Raw genomic sequence first — 19,649 nt, 5'->3', positions numbered from 1 at the left:
TCCAGCCCGGGAGACAGTGCGAGACTCCATCTCAAAACAACAACAAGAACAACAACAAAAAACTTGGAGAATATTTACAATCTATTAGGTGATGGAAAAAGGTAAATTACAAAATTGTACTTAATTCATAGAACAATACTATTAAAGCAAATATAGACCTGTTACTGTATTATTTTACGGTAAAATATTATTGAAGTTTATGGTGTGATAACTTATTTGGCATAAAGATAACAACCTTGTAGTCACTATACAGTTTATATAGTATGCTGCTTCTAGACTTCTTCTTGTTGAGAATGTAAGAAACTTGGAAGTCTCTACTTTGTCCTAACAAGTAAAAAGCTGAACAAGCCTCAACAGCCTAAGAATAAAATCCCAAATAATTCTAACTTCTACTATAATATCATTTACCATATAGGTATTAAACTAGGTCTTTTCTTTAGAAGAGAATTAATAGTGAATAATGAAACAAATATGCAAAGAAAGACAAGTAGAGCCGTATGTGGTCTAATTATGAGAACGTATAATGTATTTATTATTATTAATACACTTCTGAGGCACTCAGTTTCAACATACATTGATTAAATCTAATACCTACTTGGGTAATGAACATGTATACAGATAAGTACCTAGAAAAAAAAAAGCCTGAACAAATCAAAAACTTAACAACTCTTCTTAGATCCGCAAGAGAAGTGAGTAACAGGGCAAACTACTGTCTCCCAAACTGGAGGGACTGATAGGCAAATACAGAGCATCGCCACTTATCAGAGCCACAGCAGAAACCCGTGAGCAGCAACCTCTATGGAACCAGTGCTGTGGGAAACCTGAACAATAATTGACAATTGCTGGAGGCTCAGTGTGGACAAGTCTGAGAGTCAACAAATGCTCGGAAGTTCCTGTCACGGGGTGTGCTGAACGCACTTACGAATTTTACCTTCTGGAGTTCTATAAGATCTCACAGTGAATAGTAAGGAAAAATTCCTTCATGCTTCCATTAGGGGAACAACAAAAACAAAAGGATCACTTGGAAATATGCCAGAGCATTCTGTTCTTCCTAATGGTATTTGCCTATAGAAGAAACTATTTAACCAGAGTCTAACCTGCTGGGGTTTTATCGAACCTAAATGGTATGGGGAAAGGAAACACCGAACTCCAGCTGCCTCTAGGCTTCTGCAGGGAGTAGGGAGGACTCACCTCCAGCCCACTCTAGCTAGCTTACCCCAACTAAGTTGGGGAGGAGAAATAAAAAAAAAAACAAAATAAAACCAAAAACTGCTGAGAAGCAGGTGTGAAGTTCACAGCCTAGAGGTACAAACAAAAAGGACTGAGAACTGATGGTAGGATTATAGAATGCTTCCGCTCCTTGACCTCACCACCACATTACTAAAGGCATATTACAGCAGTTTCTTTTACCCAGTACATCATGTCCAGCCATGAAGAAAAATTACAAGACATACTAAAAGGCAAAAAACACAGTTTGAAAAGACAGAAGCAACATCAAAACCCGATTCAAATATTGCAGGGATGTTGGAACTATCAGGTGATATTTTAAAACCTAAGCAAATCCAGGAATTCCACTCCTAGGTATATATACAACTGAAATGTGTACATCTGTCCAACAAGATACATAAACTAGAATGTTTATAAAAACAATATTTGACTGGGCATGGTGGCTCACTTCTGTAATCCCAGCACTTTGGGAGGCCAAAGTATGTGGATTACTTGAGCCCAGGAGTTTGAGAGCAGCCTGGGCAACATGGCAAAATCCCATTTCTACAAAAAACCCAAAAATTAGCTAGGCGTTAGGCTAGGCACATGCCTGTAGTCCCAAATGAGAGGTAATATTTGAAGAAATTGTGCCTAAGAACTTTCTGAAACTGATGAAAGATATTAATCTGCAGGTATAGAAAATGAAACTCTTACATACTGAGATAAATAAAAGGAAAAACATACTTAAACAAGTTATAGTGGAACTGCAGAATCCTGAAGACCAAGAGAAGACCAAAAGTTAGATCACCAACAAAGTAATGGCAGAGTTACAGCATATTTCACATCAGCAATGGAAGCCAGAATAAAGAAAGTAAGTACCAACCTAGAATTCTACACCCAGCAAAAATATCCTTTAAGAAAGGACATGAGATAAACACACATACAAAAAACTAAACCAGACAGTCATCAAAACATTTCTAAAGCATATTTTTTTCATAAAGCCATATTTATTCAATTTAGATGACAACCTTTATTCTGAGATTATATTCTTCCTAATTTTAGGGGCTAAAATATATTTTCTTTCACATAATGATGCTATAGAAGATAGTTATTTGTTTTGTTTGTTTTTATTTTGTGTCCTCAGCTGGCAAAATTAAAAGCCAGAAATGAAGGCCCAATTTTTTTTTAAATACAAATCTACTGGTGCTTCAAAATCAGAGCTTAGGAACCACAGCCTGGGTAAAGGCCAATCTTCTTGTTGCATATTTCACAGTATTGAATTCTTTCTTGGTGAGTTCCCCATACGAGTTATGAAGCAGGATAAAAGCCAGTCTTATATTAAGTTAGTGTACATATGGCCTTAATTTCAGTCGCTAATGTATTTTTGTTGTATACCATGGTTACAGCATGTTTTATTAAAACAAATTATATTAGTACCTATCTATAGAGGACTAATTTAAAAATTATAATGCAATTTCTATGATGTCATTACTTTTATAAGATTAGCCTGTGTCACGTGTGCACAACATTGGTTCAATGGAGAAACAAAGAGGAGGCCACTTTTCTGGGTCAGGGTTTCAGTGGTACCACAGATGGCTGCCAGTCTCAATGTACACTTCGGCCCATTTATCTTTATAAATAATACCATATAGCTTTGATATTTATATACATTTAAATTGAGAAGAAATATGCATTACAAGAAAGCATTGGGGGTTTCATGTGTCAGAAATAATTCCATATTTCATAATTATTTTTGTGTCGTTAGCTACCCTTGATAAAGAACAATTCCATGTAAATGTCCAAACTGGAACAATATTTTATAAAACCTTAAAGAGATCTTTGGAAATTGTAGTGTGTCAAACAAATAAAATCAATTAATCTCCATTTCTTCAAAGTGTTGAAAATGTAAGAGTAGCTAGACATTGCTTTTTATAATCGGTTTCAGAGAAAACACAGGAATAATGATCAATGGCATTTTGGAGCAGATAAAACTACTGAGTTTTATGTTTGAGTCTATCATTCTGTGATTTGCTATAAAAGTATTCCTATTAGCTGTTCTTGACAATATTATTTATATATTCATTTGATATGAACATTTATATTAAACCTCAAAATTACCTGTGGTAGTATCCAAAATGCATGGCAGAAACCCCTAAAAGCAACTTCTGTTTTCCCCTTAATTAAGGTAACATTTAGCCACGTTAATAACTATTGAAATGAGAACTTCAGATTTTCAAGACCAGTAGGGTGCCTTGTAGTGAACATGCATAGGCTGGAGCATCTGACCAAGTTACAATGCAGTTATCAATGCTTAGTTCTTCCTGGCTTTCTTCAGATACTGAGCCCTCGTAGACTTGTTTATATCCATGGTTATTTTAAAATAAATTTAAGAAGGCAGGATTGAGATTATTGAGCCCATAAGAGCATGGATCAGGTATCCATTGGTTCAGGATTGCAGGCCTGCTGTTTTAATTGCTGACTTCACAAACATCTCTGAAGAGGGCTTATCCAAAGTTAGCTTTTGGATTTTAGCCAGTTTTGTAGCTACAAAGTATGGCAGGACACTCTGCACAAAGATGTCCTTGCTCCTATGCTCCTCATGGAGGCACCGAGGGAAGAAATCTACAAAAGCCTTCCTTGCAGAATAGATGGTCAACGGAGGGACGGGACCTGCTGCCAGATGAGTGGTTCAGAATCGCCCCTTTAGAGCTTTCCACCAAAGCATATTCTTTAAGAAGGAAAATGAAACTAGAAGAAATGTCGGAGATAGAAGAAGAAAAGATGAGCAAAGAATTTAGTAAGCATGGTATATCTAAAGTTTGTTCTTTTTTTTTTTTTTTTTTTTTATGGGGTTTTTTTTTTTTTTTTTTTTTGAGCCGGAGTTTCACTCTTGTTACCCAGGCTGGAGTGCAGTGGCGTGATCTCGGCTCACCGCAACCTCCACCTCCTGGGTTCAGGCAATTCTCCTGCCTCAGCTTCCCGAGTAGCTGGGACTCCAGGTGTGTGCCACCATGCCCAGCTAATTTTTGTATTTTTAGTAGAGATGGGGTTTCACCATGTTGACCAGGGTGGTCTCCATCTTTTGACCTCGTGATCCACCCGCCTCGGCCTCCCAAAGTGCTAGGATTATAGGGGTTAGCCACGTGGCCCGGCCTAAAGTTTGTTCTACATAAAATACAAAGTTCTATCTGTGAGGCCTTAGTTCAGGTTCTTCCCCAAGCACACCCCAAGACAAATATTTAGATACAAACCCTTTATTTGGGAAGTGATGCCAGGAAGCATCAATAGGGGAGTCAGGTGTCTTCGTCTTGAGACAGGAAGCCAGCAATATGTGTAAGACCTGTCCCCTGAAGCTGCTGGTGACTTCCAGGCTCAACTGGGGACATACAGCAGGTCACTCAATAGCATCTGTGGTAGGACTGGAATCCAAAATGTGTAACACTCAAATGGTAAACGAAATAGGGTTTCAGTTGAGAAGTGGTGATCAGAGTTAAATGTTCTGAAGTATTATTCAAAAAATATTAAAATTTAGGCTGTTGTAACAAAGTACCATAGACTGGGTAGTTTACAAACAACACATATTTATTTCTCACTTTTCTGAAAGCTGGAAGTTTAAGATTACAGGGCCAGCGTGGCCAGATTCTGGTGGGGGCCCACTTCTGGATGGAAGACAGCTGACTTCTGGTTGTACCTAATGTGGCAGAGAGCAGAGAGAAGGAGAGTGTTCTTGTGTCTTTTTATAAGGACACTAATTCTATTCACCTAATCACCTCCCAAAGGCCCAACTTGCTAATAGCATCACACTGGGAGTTAGGATCTCAACATACAAATTTCAGAGAGATACACAAACATTTGGTCCATAACAGAAAGGAAGAAAAGAGAAGGTGCATCAGTGAGCAGGTGACTGCTTGCTGTCGACAACAGGGGTCAACCCCACTGGGAATTCTCCAAAAATCTGTGTGTTGAACATTTCAGAATTTTCTCACCAAAGAGTGGGGAAGTTGGGGCATTTATCTACCATCTGCTGTTTCTTATTGACTAAGCATTGCCTTTTGGTGTCAGCTTTTCTGGCCTGCAGAATATGCTCCTGCAGTCAGTGAAAGCCCTCAGAAGAGACATGCAGGTGCTTGACACAGGCAACTATCAATGTGTGTAAGAACTGTCCACTGAAGCTGCTTGTGACTTCCAGGCTCAACTGGGGAGATATAGCAGGGCACTCAGCAGGGTCTGTGGCAGGACTGGAATCCAAAATGTATAGCACTAAAATATTAAACATCAACAGGAATTCATTTGAGAAATGGGTGATCAGAGTAATGTTCTAAAGTATTAAAGGAGAAATGTTAAGATATTAGTGTAACACTTTATCGAAGTAAATGTGCAAGGTAAAATTTCAGTTTCCACTAAAAGAATAGAAACAGGTTGTATAACTGCTAAATCAGTTAAGAGGGGCAGGGGAAAGGGTACAAAAAGCAAAGCAAACAATAAAGAGAAGCATCGGATTGATCTGGGTACATGTTACAGGTGATAAGTAGACCCATAAGACAGAAACTGTGGGGGTGGAGCCTAGGCATGCGCACTTTTCACAAGCTCCTCAGTGATTCTTATACATCCTATAGTTTAGGAACCACTTGAATGTAGCCAGAGCAATATTTTAAATAGCTTCCTGGAAAATTTTCATGGGAAATAAACATGTGGCAGAGGCAGTCTTTGGTTTCAATAAGGACCTGATTGTGGCAGCTTTAAAATGCAAATTCTTTAAACCTCCTTCCATCAAGAGTTGTGTCTTAGTCTGTTTGTGCTGCTATTAGAAAAATATCTGAGCCTAGGTAATGTATGAAGAACAGAAATTATTTCTCACAGTTTGGGAGGCTGGGAAGCCTAAGACCAGGGCACCAGCAGGTTTGGTGTGTGGTGAGGGCTCTGTTTCTGCTTCCGAGGTGGGGCCGTGTTGCTGTATCTTCCCGATGGGATGAATGCGGTGTCCTTGTGCAGTGGAAGAGTGCATGTCCGTTCCTCAAGCCCTTTTGTAAGGGTCATAATCTCAGCCACAAGGGCTCTGCCCACATGACTTAACCTTCTGAAAGCTCCGCTTCTTAATACTGTCTCGTTGGATTTTAGGTTCCAACGTATAAATTTCAGGGGACATATTAAGACCATAGCAAGGTGGGACCTATCTTCTCCCTTTAAATCTGGATGGATTGCTTTGACCAATAGAGTGTGGAAGAAATGTTAAATTGTGATCAAGACCAAGTCATAAAAAGTCATAAAACTTCTATCTTTTCCTTGGGGAATCTTTGCTCTTGGAACCATAAGATGCCCAGGTAAGACATTCAATTACTCTGAGGCCACCATACTGGGAAAGGCACATGTAGTCATCCGGTTGACAGTCCATGACAGTCTGATCTGAGCCCACTTTTAGCTTTTCCAGCTCAGTGACACACATGGGAATGAAGAAGCCCTCTTGGAGGTGATTCCTCCAGCACTCTGGCTGTAGCTTCCAGCTTAGATTATCTGAGGACCCAGACACTGAGAATCAAAGAGAAGCTGTCTCTACTATGCCCTGCCTGAACTCCTGGCCTGCAAAATCTGTGTGCAGCGTCGAATGGTGTCTTATGCCATGAAATGTCAGATGATTTGTTAAGCATCAGCGTATAACCAGAACACCTGAATTAAAAACCAATCAACCATACAAAGAATGTCTCTGTGCTGCTGTACCTCCATGCCTCCAAAGCCCAACCCAAAAGCTACTGGTGCCCCTGCGTGTATGAGAGACAGGGAAGAGATCTGAATCAATGCAGTAGAGAGGAAAGGAAGCTCAGGAAAAGCAGGAACAACCAGGGGCATGAAGCCGGAGCTTGAGGAAAGGTCCTTGCACAGAGCTGGTGTCTCTCTGTGTTGGTGTGTTATGCCCATAACCATCTGTACATCACATACATGGTCTTCACTTACGACCATGCCTGGAATCCAACCAAATAGACACTATCCTCCTCTGAAATGCCAAGATCTGCAGGAGACCAAGTCCTGCAGATTTTACATTTTACATTTTATTTACATTTTAATGTAATTCAATACTGTTTTCCCCCTGACACCTCAGAGAGCTGCTATTCTGGGAGGAATAAAAAATTTGATAGAAACAGGAGTGGAAATGTAGGTGGCGGTTCTATAGAACCCTTTAAGAATAGGGCAGAGTGCCTCCTTCTCCCCACTTTTAAGTCTCCGACACTTTTAAGTCTCCTCTGACACTTTTAAATGTTTCCTTTTATCCCCCATCTCCCTTAGGACACTTGCCTCCTTCCTAGAAGAAAAGGAGTCTCGGATTTCAATTCCCCTTTCTTACAAACTCTAGTGGCTTTTTCTTCATTTGGATGTTGGAATTGCTCTCCCTTCCCTGCCCGGGATTCTGTTGCTCCGAGAATGAAGGCAGCACCAGCTGTGGTTCTATGGGCTGGGATGTGCTGTGGACACTGCCCTTTCCATTTTCACTCCCTGACAGCCATGCTGCAGCTGCTCGAATTCATTCTCAAAAACACACTAGCCACAGCCAGGGGCTAGTCGCTTTCTTCCAAAGACTCCAGTCTGACATAAAGAAAACCTATTTCTTCTAGTAGCATTACTTTGACTTACTTTTTTTCTAGAATTACCCAGAGATGATATTAAAACAACCCTTCTTTGCTTCGAGGCTTACTTTCACTGAAAGAATCATCACGAGTGGACAGGTGGCTCACGCGTATAGTCCCAACTATACCAGACACTGAGGGTCAGAAGAATCACTTGAGCCCAGGAGTTCCAGGCTTCAGTGAGCTATGATTGCACCTGCGAATAGCAGCTGAACCGTAGTCTGGGAGACATGGAGAGACCCATCTTTGAAAAAAGAAAAAAAAAAAAAAGAAATGAAGAAAAGAGTTCTTATGTTAGCTGAGATTAGCTTTCTCTGGAGCTGCCTAGCACATAGAGTGCTGATGATATATGGATCCATTCTGATTCCCATTCCCTTCCCCGATGGAAGGCAGGTGGGGAAGGAGGGAACAGGAGTTGGGTTTCAGGTAAGTATGCACTCAGGTATGAGAGGTACCTTTGCTTCCTGCCTTCATTGTGGCCCAGGTGAGCTGCCTGCTCCCTAATAGCGACGTATGATATCTGTGAGATGTAATCCAACAGCTAAGATTGGACTATAGATTGACAGATGGCGGCTGGTGGTGATTTTTCTAAACATCCTCTCTGACATTTCACATTACAAAAGATAGCATTTCCCTTTTATTTGATACTACTAAATGGGCCATTAACTTTGTGGCCAGTAGAGGAAGAAGGTGAAGACACTAGCTTGGGCTTTAGGCAGCATGGATCTGAATCCCACGCCTGCTACTTACTGTGTAATATCGGGCTTGACTTAAACCTTTCCACGATGCTGTTTTCCCATCTATAAAATGGTTGCAGTAAGTAGGACCTACCACATAGAGACACTGTCAGGACTGAATGAGTTAATACACAGAAAGCACTTGCAACAGTACCTGAACATAGTAAATACTCAACAACTGTGAACTATGATTATTAAAATTCATTTTCTTTTAATGAGTCATGAGCAGTTATCATCTAAAATTGACTTGTTGTGACCTAGTACTCCTCATTCTAAAGGGTGTAAAAACAAAGCCCCATTTTATGATACTGGGAGTTCAATCAGCATCCACAGCACTTCCTGTCTTGGTATTGAGAACTCACCTGGCCAGCTATGGTAACTTGGACAGCAAGGGGATTGCTTCAGAATTAAGACTTCAGATTTCACCTGGGTTGGGCAGCTCCTGTTTTGAGCAACGCTTTTCTTAATCCCCTTGTTTCCAAATGTCTTCTCATGAAAATCAGGGCCATTATTATTTTCCTTGTGGATTTTGAATAACTCATAGTTCTTGGGCAGCCTTGACGCTTTCACAGCCTCTTATACTTTAGGATGGAAGATTGCTCAGTCTTCCATCTCTTGGGTAAACAGCCCTGTCACGCCTGGGCTATGTTTCTTCCGGGACACCAATCAGAGAAGAAGGTACTCTAATTGAACATGGATGGTCAGTGCCGTCCTAGAAACAGGACAAAGCAGAGGTCTGTGGCCACCTTTGGTGTGGTCTTATTTGTTTTAAGGACAAGTTGCTGTATCCTTTGGAAGAAGATTCCAGGTAATGAACACTAAAATACCCATAGAGACACAGATAGCACATTTTAAGTATGAAGACCAAACTTCAGCTGTGAACAATTGTTGGGGTATGGGGAAGTAAATAGATGCCCAGAGCTGACCTTGGAGTAGCTTTTAACATCTTTGAAAGTTACCATTAAGAAGAAATCTTCAAGAACATGAACCCTGTTTTGAAAACCATCTGGTCTATTCAAAAGTGTCCTTGCAAAGGAAGGGAATACAAAACTACCAATAGGCCAATGCCACACTAATAATTACTGCAGCCAAAATCCATCAATAGATGCTAAAACCGGAAGGTAAAAGTTTGAAGAGGAACAGGCTATTTTCATGATCTAAGTACCACATCCTAAGATATTTGCTAACTACAAGGAGGAAAAATAGTAACCACAGGGTGGAGAAACCAGGCGGATAGCATCGTATTCAACCGATCAAGGTTAATATCACCAGTGATACAACATTAACATCATACACCCCGATATCATGTACTGAGAGGAGCCCAGTATCACTTCTGTGGTGTTCTTGCAAAATAAAAAAAAAAAAAAATGCGCAATTTACTCTCAGTCAGAGTAAACGTCAGATAGACCCAAATGGAAAGACATTTACAAGGTAACTGACCAGTGCTCTTTACAAGTTTCAGGGTCATGAAAGATAAGGGAAGACTGAGTGACTGTCCCAGATTGGAGAGGAAATCAGGAGATACAGCTGAATGGAAAGTGGGGTCCTGGAGTTGGTCCTTGGCCAGAAGAAGGGCAGCAGTGGGGAAATCGGAGAAATCCAGGTGAGGTCTGCAGCCAGCAGGATCACACCAGAGTTAGCCTCCTGGTTTTGACACTCACACAACGGCTATGTCGATACGTTAATATTTGAGGAGTCTGGGTGAAGGGTAGATGGAAACCCTCTGAGCTATTTCTGCAGTTTTCTATAAGTCTAAAATAATTTCAAAATATGAAGTTAAAGAAAAAAGAATTTAGAAGTGTCCTTTTCAGCAGGAAGTCTCTAAATATAGAGAATTGTTTTGGCAAGTTTAATTGGCCTGGCAGATAGGAAGCCATAAACTCGCCTTTTTGTAAAAAGGAATTATGATACAGAACTATTCGAAACAGATCCTTTCTATCTTAATGGAATAATTGAAATACCAAAAAAATAAAAAATAAAAAAATCAAAGCTTGCCCTGTTGACAAAATGTACCATTGATATTATGAAAGTAAACATTCACTAGCATATTATAAAACGTAATTATGAGTATGTGGAAAAGAAATTTATATTTGTCCAGCTGACATCTTTTCGTAGCAGATCCTAAATCCTGACTTTTAAAAGCATTGTAGAAAACCTAGTGGTGTTTTTCTTTGGTTAACGCTGTCTTTGTTATCAAATTTGGCATTATAGGTGAGAAAAAAAATAAAAGAAATATATATCTTTTAAAGAAATTAAAAATAAGGCTGCCTTAACTCCAGAGAGAAAAATAAACAAAGGCTCATACAGCCTGATTAAGAAGTTTTAAGAGTCACTAAGGTACTGACATTGGGGAGACTGGTACGGGTGTGTATTTTTATTTGAGAAACTCTTTGCTTTCCACAGCATTGGTCCGGGGCTTTTCAGAGGCCACTTCTCTCCTCTGCTAACTTTCTTAGGAGAGCTGAGTACAGCCTATTACTTGGATCCTTATTAAACCAGAGCTCTCACAGGCTCCACATTCAAGATTCAGTAGGTGACAACTGCCAGGAAGAAAGACGGATCACCTGGAAGGATCCTGGATTCCTTGTGAATGCACTTCAGAGTTATCTGACCGTGACGATTCATAACTTATGTAAAAGTGACATTTTAATTAACACCTTTCATTTCCACCATGCTTTGTGGGCTTTGTAGCATTTCCTCATTTTATTTCATCAGCAACAGTGAACACTGAGTGCCTGCTAGGACTGGGACTCGGATTCTGCCCTTGAGTCACCGCCAGCCAAGCTGAGGCATGGGATGGATGCATGGGACTAAACCCCTCCATTAATTGAAAGGAAACCTAGAAATTGGGCACCATGGTAGGAAAGAGGTGCAGTTCGTTTAGGGTAGATGGAAAGATGTTCTGGGCTAAGTCAGAAGGCTGTTCTAGGCCTGCAGTGGAGAAATAGGTGGCAGGTGCAAGCCCTCAGCCAGAGAAGAGAATGGTAGTGACCGCTATGTCATGTTTTAAAGCAAGAACGTATAAAACCACATTTACAAAGGCTCTTTGAAATAATATGTAGAACCAGCCAAGATTGGTGGAAAAAACTAAAGAAGACTCACTGGTGCCTGTTATTAATAAGATTAGCTGATAATTATTGAGAGGTTACTTAACCAGAACCCATGCTAAAGGCTTTGTGTGGATAATCACATTAATATAGTCCAGTATTCCTCAGAACATAAACTCAGGTTAGTTGATCGCAGAGCTGGGACTTTATTTTATTTTTCAGACGGAGTCTCCATCTGTCACCCAGACTGGAGTGCAGTGGTGCGATCATGGCTCTCTGCAACCTCTGCCTCCCAGGTTCAAGTGATTCTCGTGCCTCAGCCTCCTGAGTAGCTGAGATTACAGGTGTGTGCCACCATGCCTGGCTAATTTTTTGTATTTTTAGTAGAGGTGGGATTTCACCATGTTGGCTAGGCTTGTCTTGAACTTCTGACCTCAAGTGATCCACCCGCCTTGGCCTCCTAAAGTGCTGGGATTTACAGATGTGACCCACCGCGCCTGGCCGGTCAGGACTTTAAACCAGTACTTCACATTCAAATAATTTTAATGGTAGTAATAGGAAGATAATAAGGGAGATGATTTGTACGAAAAACCCACAACAGACAGGTGCTGTACCCAGTGCTTTGCAGCTCAGTGCTGTGCTCAATGCTTTGCCGTGACTTGTTGGGGGAATGATGGAGAAGAAATTAACCAGTCCTATGAATGCAGATGTCCTTGAAATATTTTGTCAGCTTATGAGCTGGAAGATAAGGCTGTGCTGCTAATGGATAAGGAAAGACCAAGAGGGCAGCTGGTGGCGAGCGAGAAGGGGCACTGTTTGGCTTTAAGTAAGCTGGGGACCACTTCCTTATCTTAGGGTGAAAATGATGGTACACAGTAAAAGAAGAAAAAAGGGTCAGGCTCCTTAAATTTCATCTTAATAGTGCAAACTGCAATTTTTCAAGAGTATAATCGATTATTGGGTGGTCTTTAGTGAGTTTGGAATTATTAAGAATAAATAATCCTTTTTTTTTTTTTTTTTTTTTTGGGAATCTTGCTCTGTCTGTTGCCCAGGCTGGAATGCAGTGGTGTGATGTCAGCTCACTGCAACCTCCGCCTCCAGGGTTCAAGCAATTCTCCTGCCTCAGCCTCCTGGGTAATTGGGATTACAGGCATGAGCCACCACATCTGGCTAAATTTTGTATTTTTAGTAGATACGGGGTTTCACCATGTTGGCCAGGCTGGTCTCAAACTCCTGACCTCAGGTGATCCACCCGCCTTGGCCTCCCAAAGTGCTGGGATTACAGGCGTGAGTCACTGTGCCCAGCCAAATAATCCAATTTTTAAAAGTTGGGTAGGTTTTGCTTAGTAATATCCTTTATTTTCTGAAGTCTGATACAAAAGGCAGGAATTTGTGTTCATATTAAAAAGTCATCTGGAATAGTTTCAGAATTTTATGTCTCAAATCACTGCCTTTTATTTTTCTGATTAACTGTTTGAAAAGATACATGTTTAGCTATTCTTGTTCCTCATTATTGTTGGAGTTTTGGATGTAGAAATAGACATTCAAACAATGTAGGAGGCACAAAATGAGGAGTCTAAGTCGCCTCATCCTACTGCTCAGAGACTGCTTTTAATCCTGGTGGTTATTCCCACTGCATTTAAATTGTTTATTTACCTCAGAAAGGACACAAATTTTAATGCTTATTAAGAGCTTTATTGTGTACAAAATGGTATGGCATATTGTGTTACTTTTATGAAGAGGAAATGGCCCATAATACATTTCAGAAACAGATTTCACTGAAATTTTCAGCAGAGATCTCTAAAATGTTGATATTAAATGCAAAAGTATGTTTTTAGTATATGCCACAACCATGAATGAATAACTTCATTCCATTACTAAGCAGTCATTAACCTTTTAAATTGATGGGGTATTAGAATGTTTAAAGAAATAAATTTGCTTTAAGCCCAGTCTTATCCGAATTCGTGAAGGTTATATTGTGGCATAAATGTATATATTATAAATGTTGGAGAAACAAAAAGTAAAAATAATATAAGAATGGATGACTTCCTGTTACATGTAACATTACCAGTTTTTTGTTCTGGTATTTTTATTAGAGCAATCTTTAGCATTGTCTTCTCATACTTTTCAGACACATAGTTGAACTCAAATCAGAACATGATCTTCCGACTTTATGCTCATTAACAGTAAGTATTCAGACAGGTGTGGATTGCCTTGTTTGTGCTGTGTGGCTCTGCATGTGAACCCTCTGGCTTACAGCTGCAACAGGGATTTTCATCCGCTTCCTCATTTGATTAATTAACCCAGGTCGGTCATTGTTTTAGCAGCCCCTGCACAGGCAGCCTCTCCGGCCTGACCAGCCAAGTCTCCACTAGAGCTTCTTTCATTTCACCCAGGGCATCTGGGGAAGGTGTTGGACAGCAGTGTTCATAATTCCTTTGTCTAATTGCACGGGATCAGTGTGGTAAACTTTAAAAGGGTGTTTGCATCAAGAGTGGTATTTCAATTTGCCTTGCTAGATTGTTTTCTCCTGTTGCTGACAGTATCCCAAATTTTATGAAATGCCATTATGTTCACAGAAAGGAGTGAGATGGGAGTGGGGAAGGGTTAACATAAGAGCAAACACTGCAGCCTATCTCTTAGCCCCTTACCCAACCTACATGTCCATTAAGACCAGAATGCTACCTCCAATACTGTTCCTCCAATACTGTTCCTTCTGCTGTCTCACCGTGTCATAGCCCACGGCGACCACAGGTACTCTGACACAGAGAGCAGTCCTCTGCCTTCCATGGCACATCTTCCAAGAAAGGGAGAAGTCCTGGTTGGTCCTCTCCTCAACTCATCCAGGGTTGGCACAAAAGGCGGCTGGTGGGGGAGGGGCAGGGGTGCCTAAGCAAAGGGACTCCATCACTCTTCTTAGGGTAAGAGTCCTTAATCTGCAGTCCCTCATTTCCAAGGGGTAGAATTCTATCTTAATCTAATTTACTTTATAACCTAAACTCATTCTTCTGAGAAGCGTTCTATAGAATTCTTTAGCCTGGCAAAGGGGCCCCTGGGGCACAAAGGGTTAAGAACCTCTGGAAGGTGTCTTCATTCTTCCCTCCAGCTAGCAGTAATGGCCATTTCTGAGTGCTTTCAGCCCCCTCTTTACCTCCCCCCACCCCAATTCCAGACAGATATATAGTAAGGAATCAATCAAGACTCATATTTAAAAAAATCTCTTTATTATTTATGGAATTTTACACAGCCTGAGGCATTTTTGATTGAGGGCATAAAAAGCATGTGAAGAGATGAATCTTCATTGCCATTCCCAGCCCATTCAGTAACCCCTGCCACTGTGGCTGTTCATTTCAGAGTGGGCTGAGGTTCCACAGAGCAGCTGAAGAGCTGTGAATGGTGATTAATTGCAGTGATGTTAATCAGCATGTTACAGGAGGTAAGAGGGGATTCACACTTCTCCTTTTACTGCTTCAAACAAATGATCTAGATCTTTGCTATAGGAGCCACCGGACACATGGCTATTTCAATGGAAATTAATAACAAACAATTAAAAAAATTCAAAATCAGTTCCTCAATCACACTAGCTACATATCCAGTGCTTGCCAGTCACATGTGGCTAGTGGCTGCCACATTGGAGAGCACAGATGCAGTACATTTCCATCCCTGCAAATAGCCACAGAGAGTGTGCTGCTAGTTCTCTACCTCGCTCACCTGCTGACTTCGGAGCCGAGCCTGGGCGTGTCTCTCTGGCTTCCTCCTTCCCCTGCCCCCCAGCCCACACTTTTGCCTCCCAACCTCGGGCCTCTCTCCACCTCCCTCAGTCCACCAACATCCTTGTAATGAAAAGGTGTGTGTGATGGTGTTCCCACCGTGAATTCAGCTCCACTGTTTTGAAGTGGTTCAGCACATTAACTACCTACCTCGCTGGCTGCCGTGCCCTTTGAATTAGGAAGGGCAGGCACAGCCTTTTCTTTTTTCTTTCTTTTTTTTTTTGGTTCCAGTGGGGAAACAGGCTCAGGGAGCACCGTTATGTAACTAACTTGTCCAAGGTTGCACGTGGACAAAAGCATCTTCTGATTGCTGGTACACGCCTTTTTCTCACGGTTTGCGCCTTATAAACGTTCGGGACAGTCACGGTCTTAATTTAAAGACAGTTACGGTCAACATTTGCTGTGCGTCTCAGCAGGGTATCACTGTGGAAGTGCACGGGAGTGCAGCAGGGAGACCTCGCCAGCGTCTCGCTCTTCCGCCACAGGCCACCGGCTTTGTTAGTTTCCTCATCTGGAAAACTCGTGGAGGGAGTCTTTACAAAATGATGCTAATAGTTCCTCTGGCTCTAACATCCAACATATTTTTTGATTACTTTTTACTCATATGGGTTATTTCCCAAATGATTCAAGGACCCTTTTCAAAAAGTTCTGCCCCCTTGCTCTGGAGTGGCCGTCACTGTGGCAGCTACCTACTGACAGTGCGATAGCAGGCCATCTCTAAGGCGACACCTGGAATTGCTTGCCAAGCCCTTGCCACCCAAAGTGTGGTCGTGCCCCAGCAGCGTCAGCAGCCCGTGGAGCTCGTGAGAAATGCAGAACGCCAGGGCTGCTGAACACGAATCTGCATTTTATGAAAATCCCAGGTGATTTGTTTGTATCCCAAAGCTTGAGGAACTCTGATCTAGGCCTTGGGGAGGCAAGAATGAGCACAATTCACCTGTGTGGAACTCGGCCGGAGGAGAATCAAGCAGACATGAGGCACACGCCCAGAGCGCCCAACCCTCCTGGCCAGGCTGGGACACGGCTGTCCCTGCAGGGCTTGTCCAGCCGAGTCTGAGCTCCTTCCCTGGGTAGTCACTCTCTCTGTGTGACAAACACCTTTGGCTCTGGGGCCACTCACTTAGGGATTCGTCATCTGCACTCACAGCTTCTTTCCTCCATCTCATTAGTACTCAAATCAGGCACTCTGGTTTGCGGCAGGCTTTTTACACACACCCTGTGTCCTGTGAGATCTTTAAAATTAGGAATTAGAATGCTAGTTCTACAGGATACACCTGGAGTTAGGTGGACTTTGGGCAATGTGCTTATATGTTCCCAAGAGGCTCAAGGGAATGCCGACTTCACATCCTGGGAGTCCACAGGAGGCCTAGAGAAACACGAGGGAAGGAAGAACAGGATTTCATCAGATTGGAATTTGGGAAATGGCTGTTTCAACTGGAGAGGACAAGGTGGGATTTACTATACAAAGACATAGGGCGCCATCCTCAAAGGCACAGAGAGCATCACCATGTCATCCAAGCCTATGGAAACAGGTGTCCAGGGTGTTCTGGGGCTGCTGGCCACCTGCCTGCTCCCGGGAGGGGAAATGGCCGTCCATGTGCAGGAGCCCCTGACCATGGTGGCAGCCAATGGCTGGATGTGAAATTCAAGCTAGACCTGGACATTCCCAATCTGTCCACCTCACAGACAGGAAGAACAGGATCGTCCACAATCCTGGACGTCCGGATCATCCCACGGTGCTTCCAAGCATGCTGTTTCAGAGTGGTGAGACTGAAGAAGAGGTGCCAGCAGGCAGCAGGGAGAACAGCATGGTGGATTCCTGCCTACAGCGGAAACAGCTCCATCACGACCCTGACCATAAAACACGGAAGCCTCCATACCTGGAACTGCAACCCGGGCAGCTGCAACATTTCTCCTTGTTCCTGAGGAAATCCTCATGGTCTCCAGGGGGAAAGCTCACCTTTGTGGATTTTTTTCACCTGGGATGTCTTAGAACAGAACTGTATGTTTGAGCTCAAGTGCCTGGATGCGTTCCCCAATCTGAGGATTTCATGCACCATGTTGCAGCTTTGGAGGAAAGAGCTGCCCCTGTGCAATCTGCCCGCTTCTTCGGGATGCCAGTCAGCAGTGAGACGGACCAGCGGGTACCAAGAGCACGTGCCGAGCAGGAGGCAGACACGTACTGCAAGTTTCATTCCATCCTGTCTCTAGGGGCCTGCACTCCATCTTCTCTGCACTTTTCAGTAGCGTTTAGACTAAAAAACAAAACAGAGAAGTCTAAAGCAGAGAGAAATTCAAGATAGAACTCTAACACCAGGTGGCTTAAACAACAGAAATGTATTTTCTTACAGTTCTGGAAGCTGGGAGTCTAGGTTCAAGGTGTTGGGAGGGCTGGTTTCTTCTGAGGTCTCTCTCCTTGGCTTGCAGGTGGCGTCTCCTCCCCATGTCCTCACATGCTCTCCCCTCTGTGTGTCTGAACCCTGTTTTCTTACAAGGACACCGGTCACACTGAAGTAGGGCCTACCTCATGACTTCATTTTAGCCACTTAGCTCTTTAAAGGCCCTAACTCTAAATATGGTCACATTTTAACATAGGGGTTAGGACTTCAACATGAAGCTTGGGGCACATGGCTCAGCCACTCCACCTCCACAGGCTCTTCTGAGGAATGAGAGTGGCTCTTTCTGCACACAGTTGTTACACCCTGTGCCTGTGTCATGTGTCCCTGTGATTTGAGTGTCCAAGTCAAAAGTAACCATGTGGGCTGGACTTTCAAGAACCCACTTGCCCCTCCAGTGTTTTGGACACCGAACCTGACCAATGGGGTCTCTGCAAACCAGCGGTGCCTCCCCGACCCAGTCCCATTCTCCCTCTAGGAAGGGGGACTACCACATTCTGGGAGCTCCTTTGTGATGGGAAAAGACAAAGTCACTGGCTTTGAGGATGGCTCCAGACGGAAGAAGAGCCATGGTTCTGGACCTGCACAAGGGCAGCTGTGTGTCCCAGGCCTGGCCATGAGGAAACAGAGTGACGGGCTGGCTGCTGTTCAGTCTCCATGTCCCTCACTACATAGTTCCCCGTGCTAACTGCCTCCTTGCCACCCAAAAACCCTACTTAGCACAGAAAGGTGTGTAAACATGGGGAAAGAGGCCAATAATGATGGGCCATTAAGTCCTGAGTGACCTCTGGAGACCAATGTTAGGTCTAGGATAAAGGCAGAGCAAGAGCCCACGTGTTTATGCCTTTGGGCTCCCCCAGATGTAGACCCTGAGACAAAGATTCATGTGCAAGTAATTAATTGGGACCAACAAGGAAATGGAAAAATGAGAAAGTGAAAGGAAAAAAAAATCAACACAGGAAGTGGTAATGAGCAGACTGTGGTTGAAGGCAACTTGGGCTCAGTCCCACTGGGGGCCTGCGGGAAATGGCGCAGGCCAATGTCTCAGGGTTGTTCCACCTGGAGCCAGGAAGCTGGGCTGTATATCCTGCAACCTCCCCCTGAAACTGGGTGAAGACCATGAACTCCTCAGCACTAGCCCCATCTAAGGGGCCCAGCAGCCTCGTGCTCGGCCTCCAGGCAGACTTGCAGATGCTGGCAGTGGGAAGCCAGCACAAGGGAAGAGGGAGCGCTCAAGGCTGTGGGCAGCAGCTGCATCCTGCGCAAGCTCGGCCCCCTCCCCAGTCACAGAGCAGGAGTTCCAGCCACGGCTCTCTCTGCTCAAGCAGCTGGCTGCCCACTGGGTGGGAAGGACTGGAGATTTCTGAGAGGTGCCTTGTGATCAGACCATCAAGTATCAGATGCTCCGTCACAGACACAAAAAGCTGATTCCTTTTGTTTTACCTTCTACATCTCACTATCCTTCATTTCATACCCATTCCATACAATTCACATTCCTCTACAGAGGCTGATGAGGCAATTCTTTTATTTTGTAGCTTGCAGAGTTAAAGAATCATGGAGAGACCTGGAAGCACATACTTAATAATTCTTGTGGTTGGGCACAGTGGTTCATATTTGTAATCCCAATGCTGTGGGAGGCCCAGGTGAGAGCTTGACGCCAGGAGTTTGAGACCAACCTGGGAAACATAGTGAGACCACATTGCTACACAAAAGTAAAAAATAGCTGGGCATGGTGGTGCACGCCTGTGGTCCCAGCTCTCGGGAAGGCTGAGGCAGGAAGCTCTTTTGAGCCCAGGAGTTCAAGGCTGAATGAGCTATGATAGCATCACTGCACTACAGCCTGGATGTCAGAGCGAGATCCTCTTAAAAAAAAAAA

At 43.0% G+C, this 19,649-nt stretch overlaps 1 protein-coding gene and 1 long non-coding RNA gene across 2 annotated transcripts in view; both read right to left on the bottom strand.

Moving 5' to 3' along the window:
• Nucleotides 1-4,555: 4,555 nt before the first annotated feature.
• NKX2-2 (NK2 homeobox 2) overlaps nucleotides 4,556-19,649 on the bottom strand; it is a 33,892-nt gene continuing 18,798 nt past the window's right edge. Inside the window, exons 4-5 of the mRNA XM_037743081.1 lie at nucleotides 4,800-4,897; nucleotides 4,556-4,647 (exon numbers count right to left, since the gene is read on the bottom strand). Of these exons, the coding sequence (XP_037599009.1) occupies nucleotides 4,579-4,647; nucleotides 4,800-4,897 (167 nt within the window). The 3' untranslated portion in view covers nucleotides 4,556-4,578. The remainder of the gene's footprint in view (nucleotides 4,648-4,799; nucleotides 4,898-19,649) is intronic.
• LOC108313179 lies at nucleotides 14,811-17,080 on the bottom strand. Its single transcript, XR_001828960.2, has 2 exons — nucleotides 15,648-17,080; nucleotides 14,811-14,994 (listed from the first exon to the last, which is right to left on the bottom strand). It is a non-coding gene; the product is annotated as an uncharacterized LOC108313179 (long non-coding RNA).

The sequence above is a fragment of the Cebus imitator genome, unplaced genomic scaffold (assembly GCF_001604975.1).
Source record: "Cebus imitator isolate Cc_AM_T3 unplaced genomic scaffold, Cebus_imitator-1.0 Scaffold134, whole genome shotgun sequence".
Lineage (NCBI taxonomy): Eukaryota > Metazoa > Chordata > Mammalia > Primates > Cebidae > Cebus > Cebus imitator.
The sequence above is the reverse complement of the archived record's forward strand: the minus strand, read 5'-3'. Positions and strand labels throughout refer to the sequence as shown.